At 41.0% G+C, this 25156-nt stretch overlaps 1 protein-coding gene across 1 annotated transcript; it reads right to left on the reverse strand.

The window, feature by feature from the left end:
* Window positions 1–2273: 2273 nt before the first annotated feature.
* Window positions 2274–24740, reverse strand: LOC114561546 (proline-rich protein 36). Its single transcript, XM_028587603.1, has 20 exons — window positions 24412–24740; window positions 22247–23430; window positions 21934–22082; window positions 18512–18694; window positions 18123–18405; window positions 17856–17983; window positions 16661–16689; window positions 16528–16562; window positions 16200–16359; window positions 13601–13760; window positions 11863–11983; window positions 11722–11756; window positions 11555–11639; window positions 11008–11042; window positions 5745–5811; window positions 5545–5616; window positions 5419–5438; window positions 3703–3736; window positions 3278–3390; window positions 2274–3187 (listed from the first exon to the last, which is right to left on the reverse strand). The coding sequence occupies exons 1-19, from the start codon at window positions 24418–24420 to the stop codon at window positions 3309–3311; spliced, it is 2871 nt and encodes a 956-aa protein (XP_028443404.1). The 5' UTR covers window positions 24421–24740; the 3' UTR covers window positions 2274–3187; window positions 3278–3308.
* Window positions 24741–25156: the final 416 nt, after the last annotated feature.

Below are 25156 nucleotides of genomic sequence, written 5' to 3' on the forward strand. Positions count from 1 at the left end.
TTGACTTGTCATAGTAGGAAAAGCACAGCTGAAATTGATAACCTCAAGTTAGGAAGCTATTTCAGTGAGTCAGCATGCACAATACCAGGGCCTCTCCTAAGTGGAGTGCAGCCATCAGTAATGGTTCTGAATCCACCTGTGCTTTTCCTACTATGACATGTCAACATGTCTGCCGTGAAAAAAGGTCTATTCTGTGCATACGTTTATAGAGGGTGCGTGCATGAGCCAGTGTGTGTGTGTGTGTGTGTGTGTGTGTGTGTGTGTGTGTGTGTGTGTGTGTGTGTGTGTAGTGATCAGTGTAGTGATCAGCTCGGGAGTTGGTAGAAAAGTGAGAATACATGACGCTGTGGTGTTTCGGAGCGGTTGTGTGCGTGTTTCTTCTGTTGTCGTCTGTTCAGCCTGCGCTTTGAATCTCATTTGCAGATTTACCGTTTCATTGAATCACACTCGTACTGTGGATACACTAGCTTTACTGTACCTGTAACTTGTTTCTGCCCCTATGTTTTTGATGACTGTGGGCGTTTCTACTTTTTTTTATAAATGTTCTGCATTGTTTCGTCAGATCATACCTTAGCGGGGTTGTGTATCGCTGTTGTCATGCAATATTTTTTGGTGCTGCTTAGATGAATCCTCCTGTCTGTTTTTGTTGGAGAGCACCGGACCGTCTACTGTTCTCATTTAAGCACAGCAGTTGGAGTAGTACGTGCTCTGCTTTAGACTGGCGTCGCAAACAAAAATGGCCAATATTTAACATATTGAATATTGTATTTGTTACATTTTATTGATCAGTTATTTTCACAAACTGTCGTGAAAAGCGACATGAAATTTTAAAAAACACGAGTAATGAGAGAGACATTTCAGAATAAAGGGGAGAATTTGGTCACGTTGGAGGTTCACACACATCAGTCTAGACTACGATTCTTCAACTAGTAAGTGTTGTTAACCGAGTGCTTTGATGGACCTACAATAATTGTATGTAGACGGAGATTAGAGTTTGTTAACTCTACTTGTTCTGAATCATTCTCGTCTGCGTCAAGTCTGAAATGTAGTCAGTCATTTTTGCCTTACGAGAGCATTTTGAAGGCTTTTGGTTGAAACGGTGGAAGCCACATTCTTTGTTACTCTGCTGAAAACCCTTTATACGTGTATTCTCTTTCCTGTGTGTTGTGACGTCACATACGCCACTGAATAAGAAACTTCTCCCTGCTGCAGAACACATGCCACTGCACACACAGCTATGTTCTCAGTCGAAGCTCTACATTACACTCTATAGCTGTGTGTCTGAAAGGACTTGTCCTCTCTCTGCATAGTGAGCTCATTTGGTCACATCAGGATCACATCTGGCCCACAATATGCATCCATTCCTGATTCTGCTGCTCGCGACAACCACATCAAAAAATATCGATCAACGAAGTGCACTTTCTTGGAGGGGTCGTGGGTCGTATTTAAAAACTCCCGATATAACCAGTATTTACTGTCAGCTGTAGTACTGTACCATTACAACTGTATGCAACTACCAGTGGCATGTTAGTCATGTAAACTCCAATCTGTGTTCAGGGCTGGGAAACACATGCCGGGGGGAGTCAAATACCGTGTCGTACCAAAGCGAGTATCTCAACAGCAAGGCTGTGCTCTCGGTTTCTCTGTGGTGGGGTTCTTGTGATTAGTGTAACCTTAAATACCCCAGTGTATGTCATATGTGTGTGGGCACACACTGGTCATTGTGAAAGAATGTGTATAAGGGTGTTTTTCTGTGTGTGTGTGTGTGTGTGTGTGTGTGTGTGAGAATGTGACAAGGTGTGTTTTAACTGTCTCTCCCTGTCTCTGTCTGATTGGGGTTTGGAACTCTCTCGTTATGCACTGCATGATATTGCTGTTATGATTTGCACTTTAATGAGTATTTATTGAAAAACAATAAACAAAACTTAAAAACTTTTTTTTGTCCTAAAGACTTTTGTCAATGCACACACAGACACCCATCACAGAGGATTGGGTTTGTCTTTTTCTATCCAGACAAAAAAGCACCCTCAGATGTCAACAACAATATTTTACATTGAAAATGACCTCAGGTGATCATTACACTACTTTAACTTTCTGTAACACTTATTCATCAGCTGGAGGAAATTCGTAGAAAAAAGAAGGGACGTAAAAGTGACACCTGCCAAATAAAAGAAAGAAAATAAAGTTCATGGATGGTGCTTCCCTCCACAATGTTCAACTGTGACCAACTCTTAGCATCTGGTTTCAGAATTCTTAAAATTGTACATTTTAGATCAAGCTCCATGTTGTTTATTGGTACGCCATTAAAGATCATAACTATACCTAATATGTCAGCATTTAAATACAGTACTATGACGCAAGTAGTTACATAAGCAGTTCCATAATCTGTAATGATCTTTAACTAAATAATGAGGGTAAACCCAGTAACCCAAACAGTTGGAATAAAAATTACCAATATCAAGTAAATGTTGAATGGTAATCAGAGTCCTAAAATGTATGCAGTATGAAATTAATGAAAATAGATCACATCATCTGTGGCGTAGAGCTGGCCACACACATATTTTTAATTATTGCTGATGAACTGACCTAAAAGTCTATGAAGTCTTTGTTCATCTGTCAGTTTGTCAGCTATATTTCTGTTCGCAATACACTGTAAACTGGTAACGAGTGTATAGTGTACCATTAAGTGTATTAGTGAACAATTCCCCCTGATTTTCACTGCCTGTGTCCGCTGTGTATTTTCTCAGGATGGTGTCTCAAGCTGAGACATTTTCTCAGATTCTCAAGATTTTCCATTGTCCTCCCCTTATTTCCACCACCAAAAAACGATTTCTGGTATTCACACACGGAGTGTGTAATTTTCCCTACAAGAGCCTCCAGGGTGTGTGTGTTTCTACGACAGTTTGTAAGTTCTTTCCTGGGATCAGCAGTTTCAAAGTCAGTCAGAGCCACCGGGCAAACTGTCCCTCTCTGGTTTCACAGCGAGTGCTTAAAAAAAAAAAAAAATCTCCTTATCTTGCTCTTCTACGTCACCGTACTGATCCATAAATGCAGTCCCCAGGTAAATAAGGTCATAGTTGTGAAGATGAAGTGACTGTCACAGTATTTGGCGACTGACACGGGTCACTGTGTGAAGAAATAACAACAGCAGGCAAATCCTGTTTCCTCTGCCTGGCTGCTTTTTGTCCTGATGTGAAAAACAAACAAAAAAAACCATGTCAGCATGCAAAGTGTACAGTGATGCAGATAAAAGAGAGTCAAAGTGATTCATCCTTACCTTGTTTTATGATAATTTCTCAGCAGTCAAGTCAAGCATACAGGTCAGGAGGGGGTAAAATGGGCATATCAGTTTGATCAAAATCCATTTCCTGTGTTGAACTAGCTTCAGACCTGTGGAGGAACACATTGGAAAATAACTCAACCAGCAGGGACAAAGGAGGGTGACCTCGTTTTGACCATGAATATGACACCATTGAGAAATGTGAAAAGCACATGACAGGGAATCAAACCCAAAAACAATAAAACACCCGCTCATTTCATGCTCAGCTACCTATTCCAGGCAAAAAGGTAGGAAACTTGCACAGGTTCTGCGTGTCTGGGTCTGTGTGTGTGTGTGTGTGTGTGTGTGTGTGTGTGTGTGTGTGTGTGTGTGTGTGTGTGTGTGTGTGTGTGTGTGTGTGTGTGTTTTATAACCCTACTCACAAGGAAACTGCATTCTCCTTTACTAGCACAGGGCCTGAGATGGAAACAAAGTATGTTGGCATCAAGTTTCAAAAATCCATTCATCAAACATCAAATGCTGGGATGTCTAGATACATGTTTTTTTTCAATGATTGAACAAATACTATTAAAGATATAATATGTAACATTCTGCAGTAAAAAAAAAAAAATGTCTGAAAATGACTATAGCTTCGTTATAAATATTTTTAAGTTGTGTTCTTTATCCCAAATATTTCCAACAATGTCCAAACCCAGAGAAATCGGTCATTTTCATCCAATGACACGGAGCGTGTCGTTTGGTCGCCTGTCAATGGCGTCATATATCCTTTGACCCCCTCTAGTTGCCGTCAAAACACGGGAAGCGCAAGATCATCAACGAGTAATTGTAAATACAATGTCAAAGAATTATACTCAGTAACAGTAATACAGCATTTGTTTCTGCCACTCTGCCAAACAGTACTACAGTGGAGACCTAATTTATTGATATGACATTTCCATATCGATTCAGCTCACTACAATGTGCTATGTTGACAAGTGGCTCTTGCTAATGCTTGGTAGTGAAACCGTACCTAAGGTATGTTTAAGGTTACAACAACGTTCAACACGCTCATAGGTTATTTTTAGAATTACTGTTTTGACCACGGCTAACAGTGCTGGGCTAACCCACGATTTAATTCGCTACATAACTTTAGCTGTATGAGTCGACTAATCTAATGTTAAGTTAGCCGGCTAACGCACTCCAGTCCTTCTGCCTCACTCCCGGGCGCTAACAGTCGGGATGAGAGCGGACAACAGCCCCGGGGACACAGCCACAGCTAGCTAGCCCCCAGTCAGCGACTACAGCAACACGAACCCGGCCAGCACAAACTCCAGCGCCAGGTGCCAACGGCACTAACAGAAAGATAATACGTCGATGAGCAGACCATAACAATACAATAACAAGCCACATCTGGCCAAAATCGAGCCGCGACAGCTAACATCAAGACGTCTCCGGCACACCCTTGCGATGACGCCCACCACACCGGCTAAGTAGATAGGTCTCCCAGTGGCAAGGCGTATTAGCTGTGTTAGCTGCCTTGTTAGCTTGCTCGCTCGCTAACCGGTCGGCTACCACCACAAATAGAATCACAGTAATTATGTGGGAAACACTGCAGCTATTTCATTAGAATGACATGACATGAATAAACGTTACTAAACATAACTTAAATAAAACTTTAATACATTAACTTTGCGGTTATGTATCAGTTAAACTTCTCATATCCAATGCTATCTGTATTTGTGAGAAGTGGCGCTGTCCTGAGTTGAAAGAGAACCTATTTTACGGGTTTATTATCGAGTTAATAGTCGTGTGTGTTCGTGTCGGCCACTGTCCATTTCCTAAGGTTCTGAAATTAAACATTTTTTGACTTTTTTATTTTTTTAAAAGGGCGTCTGTCCGTGAGCACCATTGACATATATACAAGGTGAGCACCCACGGAGGAAAACTAAATAAGGAAAGATAAATCGGCGCCTATACCCACGATCCTACGTAACTTTATGACGTCATCAAAAGTCCCTGTTTACATCCATGGTTTCGATTGAGAGACCCCTAGCGGCAGATAATTACATTATATGTTTAAGTATTCACATTTTATGAAATGGAATGATACAAGACTTTTTCTATATTTTAGGATCAGGGATTTTGCAGGCATGACTTACTTGTCTCTGGTTCAGTGCTGCTGTAAAATTGAAGGAAAAGCAAAAATTAAAACCCATTTTTGTGTGTGTGTGTGTGTGTGTGTGTGTGTGTGTGTGTGTGTGTGTGTGCGCGCGCATCATGCCTACCTGGCAGCTGGCTCAACAGGTTTAGGTGAATGGAAAAACGTGGTCAACTTCTGAAGTGCTTCATGTCTTGCTCTGATTAAAAAAGACAAATACACATGTACTGTAATATGTCCGTGTGTGTGTGTGTGTGTGTGTGTGTGTGTGTGTGTGTGTGTGTGTGTGTGTGTGTGTGTGTGTGTGTTTGAAACAGGTGAACTCACTGGACAAGGGGGCCATCTGCGAGGTCACTTTGACTGTGCTGGTGGTTTACACTAAGGTTTTTGTTTCCTAAGAAAATAAATAATTGAGACAGATTAATAATTTAATAATAATTAACTTTCACTCAAAACACACACCAACATTGTTAATTATACCGTATTCACACAGGTGTTGTTACTGAAGTCACCAAACCTTGGACTTGCCGTTACACACTTGAATAGTTAACTTCCTTCCTGTTTACACAAACAACCTGCTCATCTAGTGAGGATGTGAGTCAGCATTTAGAGTCAGCATTTAGGGCTGAGAGGTCAGGAAGTCTTTGGATGATGCTGAACTAGAATGATGAACTAGAAAGTATCGAGATTCCAGTAGCTTTGACTATGGTATGATGTGGTGCTACTGGAAAAACCATCCAGTTGGTCAGTTCATTTACGCCCTCAGTAAAATGTTTATATCTGACCAGACTGGCACAGAAGGCAGACCAGGTCTGTATGGATACAACCCATCCACTTTCAGTGGAGTTCAAGCCGCTCCCTTCTGGTCGTAGATATAGATACCCTAACGTCAGAACCAACCGAGCAAAAAACTCATTCATTCCTATGGCAATAACCCAATTAAATAAGGTGTAGGGATGGGTATGACTGGGGGAATAGATGTGAAGTAGGATAATGTGCAGTAGTTTTATTTTATTTATTCATGCCATTGTGCAATATACTCCTTTTATTGTATTTTATTTATTAATGTGTTAGGTAAGATGTCTGGTTCAATGTTTGTGTTGTGGATTATGTGTCAATATGCCTGTACTGTACAACAAATTGTCTCTCGGGGACATTCAAGTTTTCTAAGTCTAATAGTGCAGTAAAAATAAAAAAAAGCTTATATTAATGGATTTTGTCATAAATAACCATGCTCTAAAGTTTTGGTATTACAGCTCCAGTAATGTTCTGGGTGGAAGTAAACAGGAAGTAAAATGATACCATGGAGTCAATTAATTCAGTAGGGGCTGCAACTTGTTTTTTCGTTGTGTTATTTATTTATTTTTAGCCAAATTATCGATTAGCATTTCCTGATTGCAATGTAACCATGGACACACACACAGACAGCTGTCCCTGGATGACTCTGACACTGAAAAGAATTTAAAAACAAGATGATTCTCAGATAAGGTCTGGTGTGATTTTCCGAGGAGATTTATGGATGTTTTTATTTCTGCGATGGACATCAGTGTTAAGTCACACTGAATCTAAACATTTGCATATCATATCTGGGGGGGTTCAGATTTGACTGAGTTATGATGAGAAGAAGTAGGTTTTAAAGTACAACTAGAAAATGCATTTCCTGCAGAAAATGTGTGGGAATGCTGAATAGCTGAATTGCTAAAGCTAAACTGGTTGAATAGCTTAAATTCGTAAGAAGAAGTTGAAGTAGTGAAAATAGTTGAAAAAGCGGAAATTGTTTTAATAAGTATGAATTTCATTAAAAAGTTAAAGGTTTATGCTAAACTGAACTGTTTGCTTTAAAGGTTGAATAATGACAAAATATGTAGAACACTGTGAGGTCTGAGTAGATTTTCTAACTGATAATGACTCACATATGCAGAAATATGAAACAAATTAATACTGTAATACTGTTAAAGATGAAAGTTGAAAAGGCTGAAAGAAGAAATATTTTCATTATACACTGCATAGAACGAAAAAGCATCAATCTAGCTGAGATGAGATGTGAAATATATTGCGTGAAAAGAATGGGGCCGAAATAAGTGGAAATAGAGGAAAGTGAGAAGGAGAGACGGGAGATGAGAGGATAAAAGGACAGAAGAGGAGAGAAGATGACAAATACTGTGAGAAACAGATAAAAATGCAGAGAGCTGTATAGACTTTTTCACGGCAGAGATGTTAACATGTCATAGCAGGAAAAGCACATGTATTCAAAACCATTACTGATGGCTGCATTCCACTTAAGAGAGACCCTGGTATTAAACCATTAATGATGGATGCATTCCACTTAGGAGAGGTCCTGGTATTGTGCATGCTGACTCACTGAAATATCTTACTGGAACACTTGATGGAACTGAGCCATCGTTAAGGTTATCATTGTCAGCTGAGCTTTTCCTACTATGACAAGTCAACATGTCTGCTGTGATAAAGGTCCATTCAAGTGGACTGTCTGTGAAAGGGTTTGTTTATAAACTTGCTTTGATGTCTGTGATGAGATCTCTTTGAAGTGTCATCAGTGTGTGTGTGTGTGTCTGTGTGTGTGTGTGTTTCCGTGTGTGTGTGTCTGTGTCTGTGTTTGAGTGTGAGTCTGTGTGTGTGTGTGTGTGTGTGTGTGTGTGTGTGTGTGTGTTGTGTGTGTGTGTATGTGGCTATGTGTGTGTCTGTGTGTCTGTGTGTGTGTGTGTGTGTGTGTGTGTGTGTGTGTGTGTGTGTGTGTGTGTGTGTGTGTGTGTGTGTGTGTGTGTGTGTGTGTGTGTGGGTCTGTGTGTCTGTCTGTGTGTGTGTCTGTGTTTGAGTGTGAGTCTGTGTGTTTGTGTGTGTGTGTTTGTGTGTATGTGTGTGTGTGTCTGTGTCTTTGTGTGTGTGTGTGTGTGTCTGTGTGTGTGTGTGTGTGACTTTGTCTGTCTTTGAGTGTGGGTCTGTGTGTGTGTGTGTGTGTGTGTGATTGTGTTTGCAAAATAAAACATGAATAGCTAAAGCTGAACTGGATGAATAGCTTAAATCCATAAGAATAAGTTGAAGAAGTCAATTGCCATCCTGGCCAAGGACACATTGGTTAATGTGCCACAGTGGGATTAGAACCCAGTCCGTCCACACCCCAGCCACGCACCATGACCACTGTGCTATAGTCAGGACAGGTAAACAATGTTCCTTGAGTACTTATAAAGCCTCCCTTTGATGTCTGTGTGTGTATATGTGTTTGCGTGTGTGCTTGCGTGTGTGCATGTGTGTGTTTGCAAAATAAAACATGAATAGCTGAATTGCTAAAGCTAAACTGGATGAATAGCTTAAAACCGTAAAAATAAGTTGAAGTAGTGAGAGTATAAGTTGAAGTAGTGAGAGTAGTTGAAAAAGTCAAATAATACCTTTGCTAGGAACATGATTGATGCGCCACAGTGGGATTTGAACCTGTGCCCCCCACACCCTAGCTATGTGCCATAACCACTGCACTATCTTCAGAACAGACAAACAATGTTCCTTCAGTACTTATAAAGCCTCTCTTTGATCATTAATCCCCACACCTGATTAGTGAGAGACAGTGTGGGAGAACTCTTCAAACAAGACTTAATAAATCCACAACAGTACATGCTATTGAAACAGCAACTTGACCGTTAGAGACACACGGCCTTTGTGAACATATCGGTATAAAATTTATATGGATAAACATAAAAATGTGGGCATATCAGTGATTTAAAAAAGTGGTTCGTTCTGCTCTTCGCTGGAAAAGATGGACCTCTTTTATCATTGGAGCGGATGGAGGCAAATTTTGTTATTCTCATCATTTGGAAGCTTGCTGAGCCAAAAGTATGAGACGTATCACATAACTGAGCATATTTTTCGAAACTAGACAAAAATACCTACGTTTTGATGTATAAATTGTGTATGACAAGTAGATATTGTGGGCGTGAGAGCAGTTTTTGGAGAAGAGACAAAGATTATTTTTTTGAAGCTTCACCCTCTGAGCGATGACATCACCACTCTAAGCAGCGCAATACACAATTTTAGTTTAATCGATAAAATTTCCTGAAATAATCATTAAACTTAAACAGCTTTTTCACAAAAACTGTAAAAGATATCAACCTGAAAGGTAGACCCCGGATAGCTGAACATTTTGTGAACAGTTTAAAGTTTGAATCACGTCTGTAGGTGGAAGAATGTAGGAGGAGATACATGTTGAAGCAGAAGAGGATTTGAAGGCTTTGAAGCCTGCTCTCATTCACTTCAATGTTAAAAAAAAGTGTTAAAACGCTTAAAATTTTAAAAAGTATAAATAGTAGAAAAAAAGTTGAAGAAGTCCCATCATTAGCTGAAAGAGCTGAACATTTGAAACGTTGAATGGTTTAAATAGGTGAAAGTATGCAGAAGTTACGCAGAGCCAAAAAACGTACGGAATAAGAAAAATAAAGAACAGGATAACAATAGTTGGAATGCTGTCGAACAGCATTCCCACTAATAATTGCCTCCATGAGCTGTGTGTCACAGCCGCTGCTGCTGCTCCAACTGGCGACTGTGCTGATAATCAGCCGGGAAAAACTACAATTACTAACTTCCTGTTGTTTTTAAAGAGTTATCTTCCTCAGCGTTGCCCCTTCAGCTGGGCAAGCACACGTCACAGTTGGAAAAAACCCTGATTTAGTCCTATTGGAGAGCAAGCAAACTCAGTTCTACACAGTGACACGCATGGACACTTTATTAAGCTTAGCGATAGTTCATGCAGGACACAGTCATACGCCAGCTGATTGAATTATGATTCCTATCAGACACACACCAATCACAGCCATTCTCACATCAAGGCGGTCTTTTTTAAATGTGACTCCCTCCTCACTGATCCCTCCTACGCTGACACTGCTTCACTCAGTGCTGCTGCTGCTGTTTCTGCATTTCACTCCCTGTTTCAGCTTAGCATGCTGCTTGGTCCAGGGAACATTATCAAGAGAGGAGCCAACCACGCCAAGCATGACTGTATTTCCATTTGTTGCAATAAATGGTTCAATCTACGAACAGAGTGTTCCTGACTGAAATCCTTTTGGTGCTTTGATCAACAAAACTAAACAGCTAACAAGCAAAAACAAAATGATGTAGCCTGAGTGACACATCATTTTTTCCACTTCTGACCTACTGACAGAAAATTAGGTGTTAACAACAATAATCCTAATTAAGATGTTATTTATTTACAGCATGCATTTGTCACCAACAATGCTGCCAACTCCCGGGGACAGAACCATCGATGGTGACAACTGTTCTACTGCCCATGAATAAGTGCCTTTTTAAAGACCATCTGAAAATAAACGCTGGTAAATGGATACTGCATATGTATTTAACAACTATCAAATGATCTGACCTACAAAATCAAGATGTTTGTAGTATCGCTTCTCTTTTGTATCCACACACTTCCATCAAGATAACACATGGGGGAGATACAATATGACTAATACATGTGTCACACTGTATAACTTACTGTCACAAGCCACTGTTGGGTCATTGTTAGGTATTAACAACAAAGCGCTATCAGTACAATTTGCTTAAGAAAGTCTGGTTTGGAATTTCTTACCCATGTCTGGCATTGAGAGTGTCCTGGTGTGGCCCCTGCAGAGGAAAAAGACAAGGCATTGGTCTCGATGCTACTGTTAGGTCCCTATCTCAAAAAGTAGTTTACAATTCAGCCATGTAGATTCAGGCTAACATCAGCGTTTCTACATGTTTCACCAAGTCAAATTTAAGACTTTTTAAGACTTTAAGACATTTTCTGAAACAATTCCACAATGTACTGTACCTCATTGGCATTAAAGGACCGGTGTCTAGATTGGCTGCAATATAAGGTGCGTGTTGGTCTCATTTGTAGTCGTAATACAGCAAATTATATTTGGACTGGCGACAGAAAGAACTACAGCATTCTAAAGCGCTGTGGGAACATTTCAATGAGCGTTAGAGGTAGCGTTACATTGACGTAGGAAAATTAAGACCTTTTGAAAACGATTTAAGTCCTAGAACAAAATACTTCAGTGACAGTTTTTGAGGCCTAAAATTTTGATTTTGAAAATTTAAACTTTCTTTTAGACTTTTTTAAGACCCCGTGGAAACCGTGAACATGGACTCACATTGGAGCCAGTGGGTCTGCCGTTTCAGAGGTAGGCGAGATAGGGTCGTCATCGTCACCGGTCCACTCCTCACTGTCATCTGAGACTGAACACATCAACAGAATAAGTTGCTGCAGAATAAGTTCAACATATACTGTTATCGTGAATAAGAACCGGTAACTACTTACAACTTCCTGCTGAAATTGGATAGTGGTTTGAGGCCCTGAAAAAAGGAAACAAAAACAGCTATAAATCATCTTTTTTTTAACTGCAGTGAGGATGGGTTTCCATTGTTTTGTCTGTATAAGTTACCCACTGTGCACACATACCTGTTCCCCGTGCTGGTAACCTCCTCCTCTAGAACACTCTTGCGAGTGATTGCAGCCTTCTTTCCCAGCTCCAACATCTCCTTGATGTCCAGCTCCACATGATCCACTGCAATATATCCATCTGGAACACACTCACAGAGTCAGTGGTGCGATCCATCAATCGATCTTCAAATCAAGGACGGCAGCACATCAAGTTTTCTGTGCCAACACTTTTATACAGTTAGATGTGTGTAAAGGGAGGTGCAAAAATACACAGAATAATAGAGCTCTTGAGGTGAACACATTTCTGTAACACTTTATAATAATGGGACATGAATTCATGCGTGGCTTCATGCATGAAAAAGCATGAATTCATTCATGTAGTACTTGAACACACGTGTAGGACATGAACTAAAAAACAGTAATGTACGAGGATTAATAGTGTCTAATGCGTGACTTAATGCAGCAACAACACATTAAGGAATGCATCAGTTAAGGTATTTCACTCATCATGTTTTCTGATTTATTAATTATGTTCATGTCTTCTTCATAGGTAAATCTGTAGTTAGAGTGACAGGCGAAAAAAACTGAATTGTAGTGTTGTAATCATGATTAACTAACCATTACTTCTTCATTACTTCATCATGTTTGTGGCCCTTCAAATAAAGTGCTGACCTGGTTATTGGTAAATAAGATATTTGTGACCCCCCTCAAATAAAAAAATGTCAAGACATTTCTGGTGTTCAGACACTTAGAAGTTAGTAAAAAGTAAAATTCATAAATATCCTTCTTGGGTGAGAATTGCTCTCCGGCATTACTATTTAAGTAGTCTATATCCACGACGTTCCACTTCGGGGATTGCTCCGGTGCCGCCGGAAATTCCGCCAGATGTCCCTCTTTTCGGCTGGATGTCCGTTACCTTCCGCTTTCTTTGTGTTGGAATTTTAAACTCTGGTGGATTTGTGAGGACTATGGTTTACTGCTCCTCAGATCTCTGCAGAGTAAATCCAGACAGCTAGCTAGACTATCTGTCCAATCTGAGTTTTCTGTTGCACGACTAAAACAACCTTTGTACATTGTTCCACCAAAACAAGTTCCTTCCCGAGGCTATTTTGCAGAGGCACCGTGGCTCTGTCCGGCGCTTAGCGACGCCCAAGGCGATTGTGATTGGTTTAAAGAAATGCCAATAAACCAGAGCACGTTTTTCTCCCATCCCGGAATGCTGTGTGGACTAGCCAGACCCTCCTCCTCAGCGCTGTGGAGGAAGGTCTGGCAAAGCGAGACTACTGTTTAAGTCCCTTATGTTGTTGTGAATAAAGCAACTATAAAATGCATCTGCAGTATACTGTATTTTGTGTTAATGTAGTGACCTCTGTACCATTTTGCCAACCCACTCTACTACCACTACTAAATTGAATTGTATGCCACCATTAATCATATCATTGATTACAACGCTACAATTCTTCAGAATATATGTAAACTGCTGTGACTGGTCAGTTTTTTTTAAGAAGATATGAACATCATTAAAAAAATCAGAAATCACAATGATTCAAATACCTTAATTGATGCATTAATTAATGTATCGTTTCTGCATTAAGTCATGCATGATATACTATTAGTCTTGTACATTACTGATAGTTCATGAAGTGCTATATGAATGAATTCATTCGTTTTCAAGCATGAAGTCATGCATGAGTTCATGATAATTCATGTACCATTATTATAACATTTCTAACAATAATATTTTCTATAAACTCACAGTTGTTGCTGCTGTCCTTGGCCAGCCATTTCCCTTTGGGACAGTTGGTTGTTCGGATGATGCTGAGGATGTCTCCGCTGTTGAGGGGCAGATCGTTCTTACGTGCCTTGGTCGTCACGGTCGCTTTTGCCTGGTACATGGCCCGCTCCTGTCCTGTGATCTAACACATACAGTGGCAGGTTAACACCACACATTCACATCATCTACATACGCACAAACAAATAGGGCTCGCATATAACAAACTTGCTGTAGAGAGGGTGATAAACATGACAAACCTTTAAATAGACCTTTTTCACAGCACGTTTTGACATGTCAAAGCAGGAGAAGCACCGGTGTCGTTAATGACATTAATGAGGGCTGCTTTCTCACTGGAAAAGCTGACTGGGACACTTAGGCCTGGGACTACTGAGCCACTGTTAACGTTTCTAATTACAAAGTCAAAATGTCTTCTGTGAAAAACGTCTGTCCTGAGGGGCTTCACGCTTAATGGCATAAACCTATTATTACAGTGTGGAATACATTGTTTGCAATATACTGATACTGTTAGTATTTATAACTGCAATAACTGTTTTTTTGTTGTTGTATATATTCACACTCATTTGAACTCTTTTTGTCTCCAACCCCTGAGGGAAATATCAGGCTCATTAGCTGCTAAATGCTCCAATGTATCTCTAACTGTGTCTGCCTGCAGTTTGGTGCTGAGCAGGTAGTGTGCAGTGGGTTGTTTTAGGGCTTTTTTTTTTGTGTGCTGAAAACAGCTGCCTGCTGTGGCCAAAAACAAGCCAAAAACAAGCTGTGTGAGAGTGAAGCAGAACAGTAAAGCTGCAAGCCGGGCAGCTAAAAAACTCAACCCTTGTGTTGTCCTCAGGTCAAATTTGACCCATTTTCAAAGTTATTTTATATCAGAAATATGGGTTTCTTACAACTAAATTGCCCAAAAAATAACTTGTTGTATGGAAGCCATACAGCATTCTTCACAGGTAAAATTAATGATTATTTCCATTGGATTTTGGGTGTTTTATTTAATTTCATAGCATTTGAAAAACGTTTTTAAATGTTTTTAAAACAGTATCCTGACTAAACGTTGACATAAACCAGTCTGTGATTCACTCAACATCCTCTGATCTTAACTATTAGTCATCATAATTTCTTTTTTTTAACTCAAAAATTAGGTATAATGTCATTTAAATTAGGTTTATTGGCCATGAATAAAAAAGCGTTGGCTCGGTGGGTGGAGCAGACACACATCTATTTGTTGGTGTCAGGTTTTTGAACATAAGCAGGACCCACTGGATCCTGGAGAAAGTCATGTTCTTTAGTAATAATATGGTAATAGTATAGCGCAGGATAAGGAATAGTCTTTAGATCTTCTGTCAGAAAAAGGATTTTACTTTCATGCCTTGAAAAGTTTGTGGGCATCCGAGGAAATGCTCTTAACTGGTTTAAGTCCTATCTTACAAATAGAACCTTTTTAGTTGGTATTGGAGATTCTGTTTTGTCCGTAGCTCCACTTACCTATGGCGTTCCACAAGGTTCCATTTTGGCTCCTACTTTGTTTTCTTCAAATATGCTACCGTTAGGATCAATCTTTAGGAAACACGGAGTGTCTTTTTCACTTATACGCAGATGATACTCAAATCTATCTGCCTTTTAAGCGCACTGACACAAAGGGCCTGGAAACCCTATCTGCGTGTTTAAATGACGTAAAATCCTGGATGTCCTTGAATGTTTTACATTTAAACGCAAGAAAAACCGAGGCTATTGTGTTTGGCCCTGTTCTGGGAGATGGAAAAAATACTTTTAATACTGCAGACCTGTACTGTGATATTAAACCTACTGTCAGGAGTCTGGGAGTGGTTTTGGATTCCACTTTAAAGCTAGATAAACACATAAACACAGTGGTGAAATCAAGTTTTTATCATTTGAAGCTGTTATCCAGATTTAAGCATTTCCTATCACCAATCGAGCTTGAAAAAGTGATCCATGCTTTCGTTCTATCCCGTCTGGATTATTGTAATTCCTTATATGCAGGACTGCCCCAGTTCTCTATTACAAGGCTTCAAATGGTCCAAAATGCAGCTGCCAGATTCCTGACTGGGTTTCGCAAACATGAACATATCACTCATATTTTATTGTCTCTTAACTGGCTGTCGGTGTGTTACAGAGTTGATATGAAAATACTGCTGTTTGTTTTTAAATCCTTAAATGGTCTTGCACCAGCTTACTTATCCGAACTGTTAAATCTGAATGGACCTAGTTGGTGTCTACGGTCCACAAGCAACTATAATCTGTCCCAGCCACGCTCGCGTCTAAAGTCAAGAGGACTAAAGGACTGAAGGATGTTTTATTCTATTATCTTTCCTGACTCTTGTTATGTGAAGCACAGTGGTCAACTTCTGTTGTGTTTACTTGTGCTATACAAATAAATGAAATGAGAAAAAAATCAGCAACAATGAAACAATGTTTCCAGATTCCATTTGAGAATGCACAGGAGGAATGAATCCAGACAGGTTTGTGTGCCACACACCCCCCCTCCCCCCTGCCCCAGTGCTCGTGCTCAACCTTCCAACCTCCCTTCTGTCAAAATAACGTCACTCACTTTGAATTTCTTCTTCATATCGTTATCCTTCTTTTCCCTCTCTTTCTGCTCTTTCTTTTCCCGCTCTTGTTTCTCCTTTAGCTCCTTCTTCTCCTTTTCCAGGCGCTGCTTCTCTTTCTTTTTCAGCTCTTTCTCATCCGGCCCGTCTTTCTTTTCGGACCTGCAGAGGAGAGAATTAGGAATATCGTCGTGTTTGAAAGGGACTCTTCGCTGCATGTTTAAATGGCTGATGAGATTATGAGGGACACAAAGACGGGCCAAACTCTCTCAGTGTCTGGGGCATAACGCAGATGAAAAGAGAACTGGGTCAATAAAAAGAAGGCCTTACTTGCCGAACCGGCCCAGCTTGCTTTTCTCTTCATTCTGTGAACACACAGAAAGAGATATGGTTTGATTCATTTCACTCCAGAAAAGCAACACTTGAGTGAGAAAAGTGACTCAATTATCACAAAGCTACTTACCGTTTCCTGTTGTGCCTCGCCATATGGATCTGTGAAAAACACAGTCATGTAAAAGAGGGGCATAATTAGAATACAGGTGATGTTCACAGCATCTGGTAACATTATACAGTAGTATTCAATATCATTTTTTTTACAGTAGTTTTGATATGATCTTTAAGATAGAATCACACAAGAAAACATGATTTATTTATGGATAATGGTATTGTGCTCTGCCCGTCTGTCATTTAAATACAATACTTCAACTCCATATTCACACGTGGAGAATTGAGTTAACCCTCTGAGGACAAAAGACGTACCAGCCTACACAAAAAGCAATATTACACAATTTAATTTTTGACATTTATTTGCTATTTTATTCATATATTACGCTACTTTTGTGAATCCAAAAACTCATTTCAAGCACCAAAACAATTTAGTGTAGGTATGTTTTCACAAAAGATTTGAAATATTTCAAAAAGCAACCATAAACTTTTCAGCTTTAGGGCCAAATTATCTCTTTACACATTGCTCTGGAACAAATTGGGGCCTCACTATACAGAAAGCTCAGTTTGGGTTTAATGTCACACTTCATGCAGCCAGATACATGGGCATAATGTGTTTATTTGATATCTTATCAATGTGATATGACTGATGTGATGTAATGTCTCATTATTAATGTGTTAAAGTGCTCATATGATGCTCATTTTCAGGTTCATTGTATTTAGAGGTTGTACCAGACTATGTTTACATGGTTTAATTTTCAAAAAACACCATATTTTTGTTGTACTGCACATTGCTGCAGCTCCTCTTTTCACCCTGTGTGTTGAGCTCTCTGTTTTAGCTACAGAGTGAGGCATCTCACTTCTGTTCCATCTTTGTTGGGAGTCGCACATGCTCAGTAGCTAGGTAAGGACTACTAGCCAGTCAGAAGCAGAGTATGAGGGCGTGCCATGCTAGCAGCTAGGCGAGCATTATAACGTGTGTTACAAAGTGACCACGTTTGTTTCTGAAGTAAAGGCTGGACTACAACAGAGCTGTTTGGAGCAGTTTGTGAACAGTGTTTTCTGTTGGAGATGGTAAGTCCCTTTGAGGGGGACTTTGGGCTTTTTCACTTTGTAAACCTATAACGTGCACAAAAAAGATATATAACACAATAAAGGAAAGGGAAAAAGCCAAACAGCATAATATGAGCACTTTAACTGAAGAGAAGCCTCACTCTTTGGCGGTCCTTTTCGTTTCTTGCCACTGTCAGCCTTTGCTTTCTTTTTGGTGGCAGACGAGGTGATGTCCTCATAGAGGTTGTTTGTGCTCTCATAGACACCGTTGCCGACTTCAGCTTGGAGCCTGGGTGAGTTAGAGGCAAGGAATCAAAACCAAGTTCTCATGAACGTGTATTCCAAAGCGGAGAGAGAGAGAGAGAGAGAGAGAGAGAGAGAGAGAGAGAGAGAGAGAGATGAGAGAAGATGTTACTCGTGTGTCTTACCCCGCCAGTGGTGGAGATTCCTGAGAGAGAGGGAAAGAGGATTCAGGTAGTGGGTTATCTTGGTATTCGTCCCCAGACACTGGTGCTGCATGGGCCTCGGCTCCTGGAGGAGTTAGCCCGTTACTGTCAAACTCTGGCAGGTTCTGTCCGTCCGCGGTATCTGGACCGGTGTTCCCCCAGTCTGACACCCGCGGCTCTGGGGAATAGGCATCTGAGGTCACATCGTCAAACTCTGGGACGTCTGTGGTGTCCGTCTCTGAGAATTCAGGAGGATCAAGGATCTCTGTAGAGGAGGATGGGGCAACAATAGGAAAACAATGTTAGTGGGCGAGGGGGGGCTGTTTAAGTTGGCTTTCACAAAGCTGTGGGTGTAACAACGGTGACCACACCATTATCTTCCAGAGGAGGAGGAGGGATGAATGCACCCGGGCTGACAGAGGGATGTCTGACTGGCTTCTCTGGAGCGGGACCCAGAGACGGAGGGCTCGGGAGGACCTTCTTGGGGAGAGGAGGTGGAACCACCAACAGCTCTGGCAAAGCCTCGGACCCCTCATCAGTGACTCCTTTCAACACTGCAAAGAATGACATCATGTTAATATATATATATATATATGGTATGGGTATATGCAAACGTGTATATGCTTTTTCTGTCTTCAAGACAATTAAGGTCCTATGTATATAGCTGTGTAATAATGTACTGTATTTAACTGTAATATTGTATCTATGGGTGGGATAAGTATGTCAAGTTATATGATCGTATTGAGTTATTGTAAATAATGATTTCATTATTAAGGGGTGGGATTAAATAAGTTTATACTTATTCCTATTCCTTTTCACGCATGCAAATTAAGGAAATTCGCCAATGAAATTATATCATTATCGCCTTCTCTTTTTTCCCCTCCTTTTTTATTTTGTTGGATATGTTTCCAACAGCTGTCTTCTTCTTCTTCTTTTTTTGACATGCTCGAAAGAAATAATTAAATAAAAAATATATATGAGTTTGTAATGATTAGAATCTTAATATACCATCTATGGCAAGGTTGTCAGATTATGTTCTGGTTTTTACAAAGACTTTTATAAACAGCTTTATTTCAGGATTACCATTTCAAGATTCAATCATTTATTGCCATCTCAACCGCAGTTGATTTGGATTTGCGGATTTTGTTTTCTTGCGCTCAACAACTACAGCAACACAATGCAATTCCCTTAGAACCCAATGCGGTAAAAACAGTGACACGTCAGCTGAAGGAAGTATCCAAACACAGAGAGGGAGAGGAGCAGTGGTGTAGTCTAATGTATTGTAGTGGGTATACTGTACCACTTTTTTTTTCCTGGCTCAGAATGGGCCTTTGGGGGGGGGGGGGATATAATATATCAACAATATAATGGAATATAAAACAGTAAGGGGGGTTTCACATCAGGGACCTTAGCCTGGATCACAAAAGTTGACCCCAAAGCAAAGAGGACAAAATAAAATAAGCTACTTATATTTGTCTTAAATGTGGATAGGATAGGATACTGGCGTTAGTGTAGGTGGAGCCTTGGGCCCGGTCACTACTACACACTGCGCTCAGTGAGGAGCGGGTTGATGAAAGATGAGAAAAGTCTCTCTGCATGTTCTGCAGTGTTAGTTTAGTTTGCTGTCACATTACTCAACCCCATATTTGTGAATACAAATATCTGAAGTGAAAGTTCTGTCACATAAATATGTTGTTGCGTATCCTTGCACATTTTTAAGTGGGTATACAGTACAGGTCAAAAGTTTGGACACACCTTCTCATTCAATGCGTTTCCTTTTTATTTTCATGACTATTTACATTGTAGATTCTCACTGAAGGCATCAAAACTATGAATGAACACATATGGAATTATGTACTTAACAAAAAAGTGTGAAATAACTGAAAACATGTCTTATATTTTAGATTCTTCAAAGTAGCCACCCTTTGCTTTATTATTAATAAGGGAAAAAAATCCACTAATTAACCCTGACAAAGCACACCTGTGAAGTGAAAATCATTTCAGGTGACTACCTCATGAAGCTCATTGAGAGAACACCAAGGGTTTGCAGAGTTATCAAAAAAAGCAAAGGGTGGCTACTTTGAAGAATCTAAAATATAAGACATGTTTTCAGTTATTTCACACTTTTTTGTTAAGTACATAATTCCATATGTGTTCATTCATAGTTTTGATGCCTTCAGTGAGAATCTACAATGTAAATAGTCATGAAAATAAAGACACACATTGAATGAGAAGGTGTGTCCAAACTTTTGGCCTGTACTGTACATGGAAATCCTGGAGATTTCTTAGTGGTGATACCGCGTATACCTGCGTATCACGTAGACTACACCAGTGGAGAGAAGGGCCAGAGAAAGCCGAGCGGAAGAATTTGATTTGTGAGGAGACCAAACAAGTCAAACACTCTGTGGAAGTTGTTGTGCTATAACTCTGCAGAGCGGAGATAATGCAATTACAAGTGAACACAGCTTTATGAAGAAACATACAGCAGACCTCACTTTAAAAATCTCTAGTTCTATTTTAGCTGTTTTTATATTATCTTTCATTCATCTTTTGAATTATTCTCAAACTGCTCTTTAATGTTTTATGTAAAGCACTTTGAATTGCCTTGTTGCTGAAATGTGCTATATAAATAATGCACTTCTTTTAACTCAATGTATTTATTTTAATCTAAAGTACTTGTAAAACACACTGTTCTAGAAAGGTGCAATGTAGTTAAATTACAGTACTTTTCTTCATTCCAATGCAAAATATATCTGTTCCAACTTGTACACACATTTACCTGTCCTTATCCTTTGTATTGCACAATGTGTTTTTAAAAGAATCTGAGAGTGGTCATAAATATATGAGTCTATTACTTTACTATGATAAGTGACAACAGATTGAATGAAATGGTAAACACTAACAGCATGAGGGGCTTTAAAATGTAAACATGCTGTGGACACAGCAGCAGACTCCCTTCTTCTCATCAAGTGCACTTTATGTCGCTTTGGCGGACACTAAAGCAGCTCGCTGTCATAATGATGGACACGCTCGTGTCGCTGCCCCTCCTCGCTGTCATAGCTGACATACCTCTGCAGCTCTGCCCTGCCTGCTGCAAAGTTGTTTCTGGCACAAAAGAGGAATGTTAGGATTGTTCTCGGTGCATGTGTGCGTGTGTGTGCGCGTGCGTGTCTTTAAAGCTGCTTCTCCAAAACACCCAAGGCAACCCTGCGGCATAAACCCTTCTATACATACCAGATGCTCTGTATAGCTGAAACCCTACACTGACAAACGATACTGCGCAGCTGCACGGCACGCACCTGACGTCCTGATGATGAGCTACGCTGCTGTGTCCTTCGTGTTCAGGTAAACAGTAGGAGAAAATCCAAAAGTGATGTAGTATCTTAACATCTTATTTTATTCTGAACATTCTATAACTTGTACTTAAGCTTTATGGGGCCCCCAAAACAGAGAGGTCTTTGTTGGACACGCGCCAATACTACTGGTCAAACTATTGTTCCCACCCCCATCTATGATACAAAATTATAGATATATACGGTTTTCAAACAAAGAAAGACAGAGTGACCATTTTGAGAATTGGGAAGCTGTCGCTCTCCGAGCTCCTGCAGAAGCTTGTAAATTGATGCTGAATTCTTTGATGTAAATAAACTTTTATGATCAAGAACAGTGTCAGCGGATTCCTCTTCATACATCATCGCAGCATCGCTACTAAAGACATCACAGTGATAAAGGTACAACAGAAAAACAAGACTCAGAGAGGAGAAGAACTCCACAGTGATTGGTCCAGACTTACCGTGGTCAAGGCCGTTGACTGGTTTCGGTGGGAGGGCCTTCCCTCTATAATCAACGGCGGGGAGGTCCGGGAGAGAGCCGATGGGACTCGGGGGAAGCTCTTTGGGAGGTGGGGTGATGGAGTAGGATGGGGAGGGGTTTGTCGGCGGGCTGAAACCAGATGAAGGCATGATAAGATGTTTTGTAATAATGGTCGACTGAATTTTACAAATCAACTAAAAGATTCTGCCATATCCGTCCGTCGCTCAAACAGTGCTTTGCAACTTTTGGTGAAGAACTGGGCCTCTGCATTGATAAAGTTGGGTTTTGTTTACCTGGTCTTCCTGCGGGCCTTCTCCAGAGCGTTGAAGATCCTCTGGTCACACGCAGACATCCTTTTCACTGGGCCCATGTCCTCCGCCCTGGAGAGGGCTGAGAGCGCCGAGATGGGACGCTCAGCTTTGGGAGACGGCGGAATGGACGCAGGGTCTGTTACTGGAGGAGGAGGCGTCGCCACCGCAGCTATGTTTGCAGCCTCTATACCAGCCTCAGCTGCAATCTCAGGCTCAGGAGGGGAGGGAGAGGGAGTGGAGGCCGCCGGAGGAGAAACCGAGACGGCACGCTTGGGCGGAGGGGTCGGGGGAGCGCTGGGTGGATCGGGAATGATTTCATTTTGGCTGGGAGGCCTGGAAACAGCCAGGGTGGGAGCTTGTAATTCAAGTGGAGTCTTCCTCTCTGGGGTTGGAACTTTGGGAGCTGGAATAAAGGCAGGAGGTGGGGTGAATTCCAGAGAGGCTGGGATAGTGGAGGGCGGGGTAATTTCCACTGCAGCGCTCGAGTCAGGAAAGGTGGGAATGTTGGGTAGAAGGGCCTTTGGTTGAAGGGCCTTTGGTTGGGCGATTTCAGCCCCTGGTGGTGCATCACCAAAGTCTGAAGGTACTGGGATAAGTGGAGCAGGTCCAGGAATGTCTGAGCTGGGGGTGTCTAGGAAGGGTTCTGCTGGGAGCACCACTGAATCTCTTTTTGATGACCTCTTGAAACCCAGGAAGCCCTTCTTCTTCTGTGGCGTGGCTTTGGGAGGAGGCGTGGCTGGCACCAGCTCTGCAGTGCTCTCCTTAGGTGCTCCGGGGAGCAGTGGGAGCCTCTTCTCTTTCTTCTGATCTGCGGAAGAGTCCTCAAGCTTCTCTTTGTTTCCTTTTGTTGTCTTGTCTTTCGATTTTTTCAGCTTCCCTTCACTCTTGTCTTTTCCCTTAGAGTTAATGAGAGGCTTTTTGCTCTCCTTCTTGTCCTCCTTGAAGACCACTCTGGGGGCCCCCGCTGTCTGCGCTTCCAGGTTCTGGTTGATGGCGGTGAGCAGGGAGGTGCGCGCTCCAGCAGGGAGGTAGTGTGGGGGGCTCTGGGGGGGAGGTGGGACAAAATTTGGTTTCTCCAGTGTAGCAGGTTTGGTCTTGGGTTGCTTCAGGAAGAGTTCTTCCTCCTGGAACCTGGCCCTCAGGGCCTTGAAGTCCATTGTTTCCTCCTGGTGAACGGATCACACAATGCAATAGGCTGAGGTACAATATGAGGAAAATACAGAAATGATATGTGCACCTGATGTTGTCTGAGAGCACAAAAACATGTGTCACCTAAGAGTGTGGTGCTTAGATAAGATAAAGAAGAAAATCATGGTAATGTTTCCCCTTTCACAGCACAATGACGGTTTTGTTTTTATTGCATTTGCATATCTATCACTCTTTCTGCACAGAAAGACAGCAGGCAAACCTGATCTGTAGCGAGTGGCCTGAATTGAATTAGTTTCAACACACACACACACACACACACACAGGTTTGTGGCACTATCTTTGTGGGGACCCGTCATTGACATAATGCATTCCCTAGCCCCTTACCCTAACCTTAACCCTTGTGTTGTCCTTCGGGTCCCAGTGACTCAAAGGACAAAACAAGGGTTATGTACTTTTGATTACTTTGTCGAGAATTGCTCTCTAAACCCTGTCTCTTGTAAAGTAAGTAATTAAAGTTTATTTCTAGAGCACATTTAAACACAGTTTAAGCAGACCAAAATGCTGTACAAACAAGCACTAAGGTGCTGTATTAACCCTTGTTTTGTCCTTCGGGTCCGGTGACCTAAACAACACAAGGGTTAACCCTCACCCTAACCATAACCTAATTCTATCCCTAATCCTACAACCAAGTCTTAACCCTCAAACAGCCCTTTAAACTTGTGGGGTCCAGCATGTTGGCCCTACAAAGCTGTCGGGACACCACAAGTAGGCTATATTGGACTACCGGTTTTTTGACCCGGTAGGAGGCTCGGACAATATCTATTCACTGTGCAGAAACCAACTCACTCACAGCTTACTAAAGATTTAGATGATGTAATTATGACAAGAAGCAGACTTACACCTGTTAAGACAATATAAACATATATAATAATTGCAAATAGCATCGTTATAATGTAATAAATCATCGTTAAACAAAGGATATTGAAATGTCAACATACCTGATCCATTGCGTGTTTATTTATCCACCAAAACGACAAAAGCCTTCTTAGTCAAGATAGTTAATAACTCCAGCGAGTTTCTTCATCAGCTCCACTTCATGTGTCCGATTAAAGTAACAAAACCCCTAACAACTCGGTGCGTCCCATGCGCACAGGACATGGATTCGGTGGAGGAATGAGGTCGAGTAGGAATACTAACACTCATCATAAAAAAAACAAAAAAAACGGTCTGTCTCGTTAAACGGGTCTGGCCCCAGCGGAGCATTGACTCTCGACAGCTCTTGGAAGTTTTTTTCTTTTTCATCCTTCAGGAATGTTGCCCGGCTGGCACTGCGCGAAACGTGAGTCACTGTCATAAAGTATTGTTGTAGCTGGAGTTTCCTTTTCTTAAAACGATTTAATTTCCACTGGGATTTCTATTTATTTTTTCAAACAACAATTTTAGAATCTTTGAAAAGCAGCGTGTGTTGTTATTGTGAGTAGATGTGGTCTCTAGGTCATATTCCAATAGATGTATTGTGTGTTATCTGTAGCTTTTGAATATTGAAGGTAACCATAGAGGAAAAGGAAACAAAATAGGTCGGTCAACATTCCAGGTTTGTTACAAAGAATGCGAAAGTATTTGTAAGCAGGCATTTGTAATATGACATATACTACAGGCTACAGCCTTCATTAGACAGTTGGAGAGGATGTTCTGTCTTATTGCCAACCAGAGCTTGTACTGAGGTGTGTCAGGGAGCTGATA

This window comes from Perca flavescens, chromosome 9, assembly GCF_004354835.1.
Source record: "Perca flavescens isolate YP-PL-M2 chromosome 9, PFLA_1.0, whole genome shotgun sequence".
Taxonomy (NCBI): Eukaryota; Metazoa; Chordata; class Actinopteri; order Perciformes; family Percidae; genus Perca; species Perca flavescens.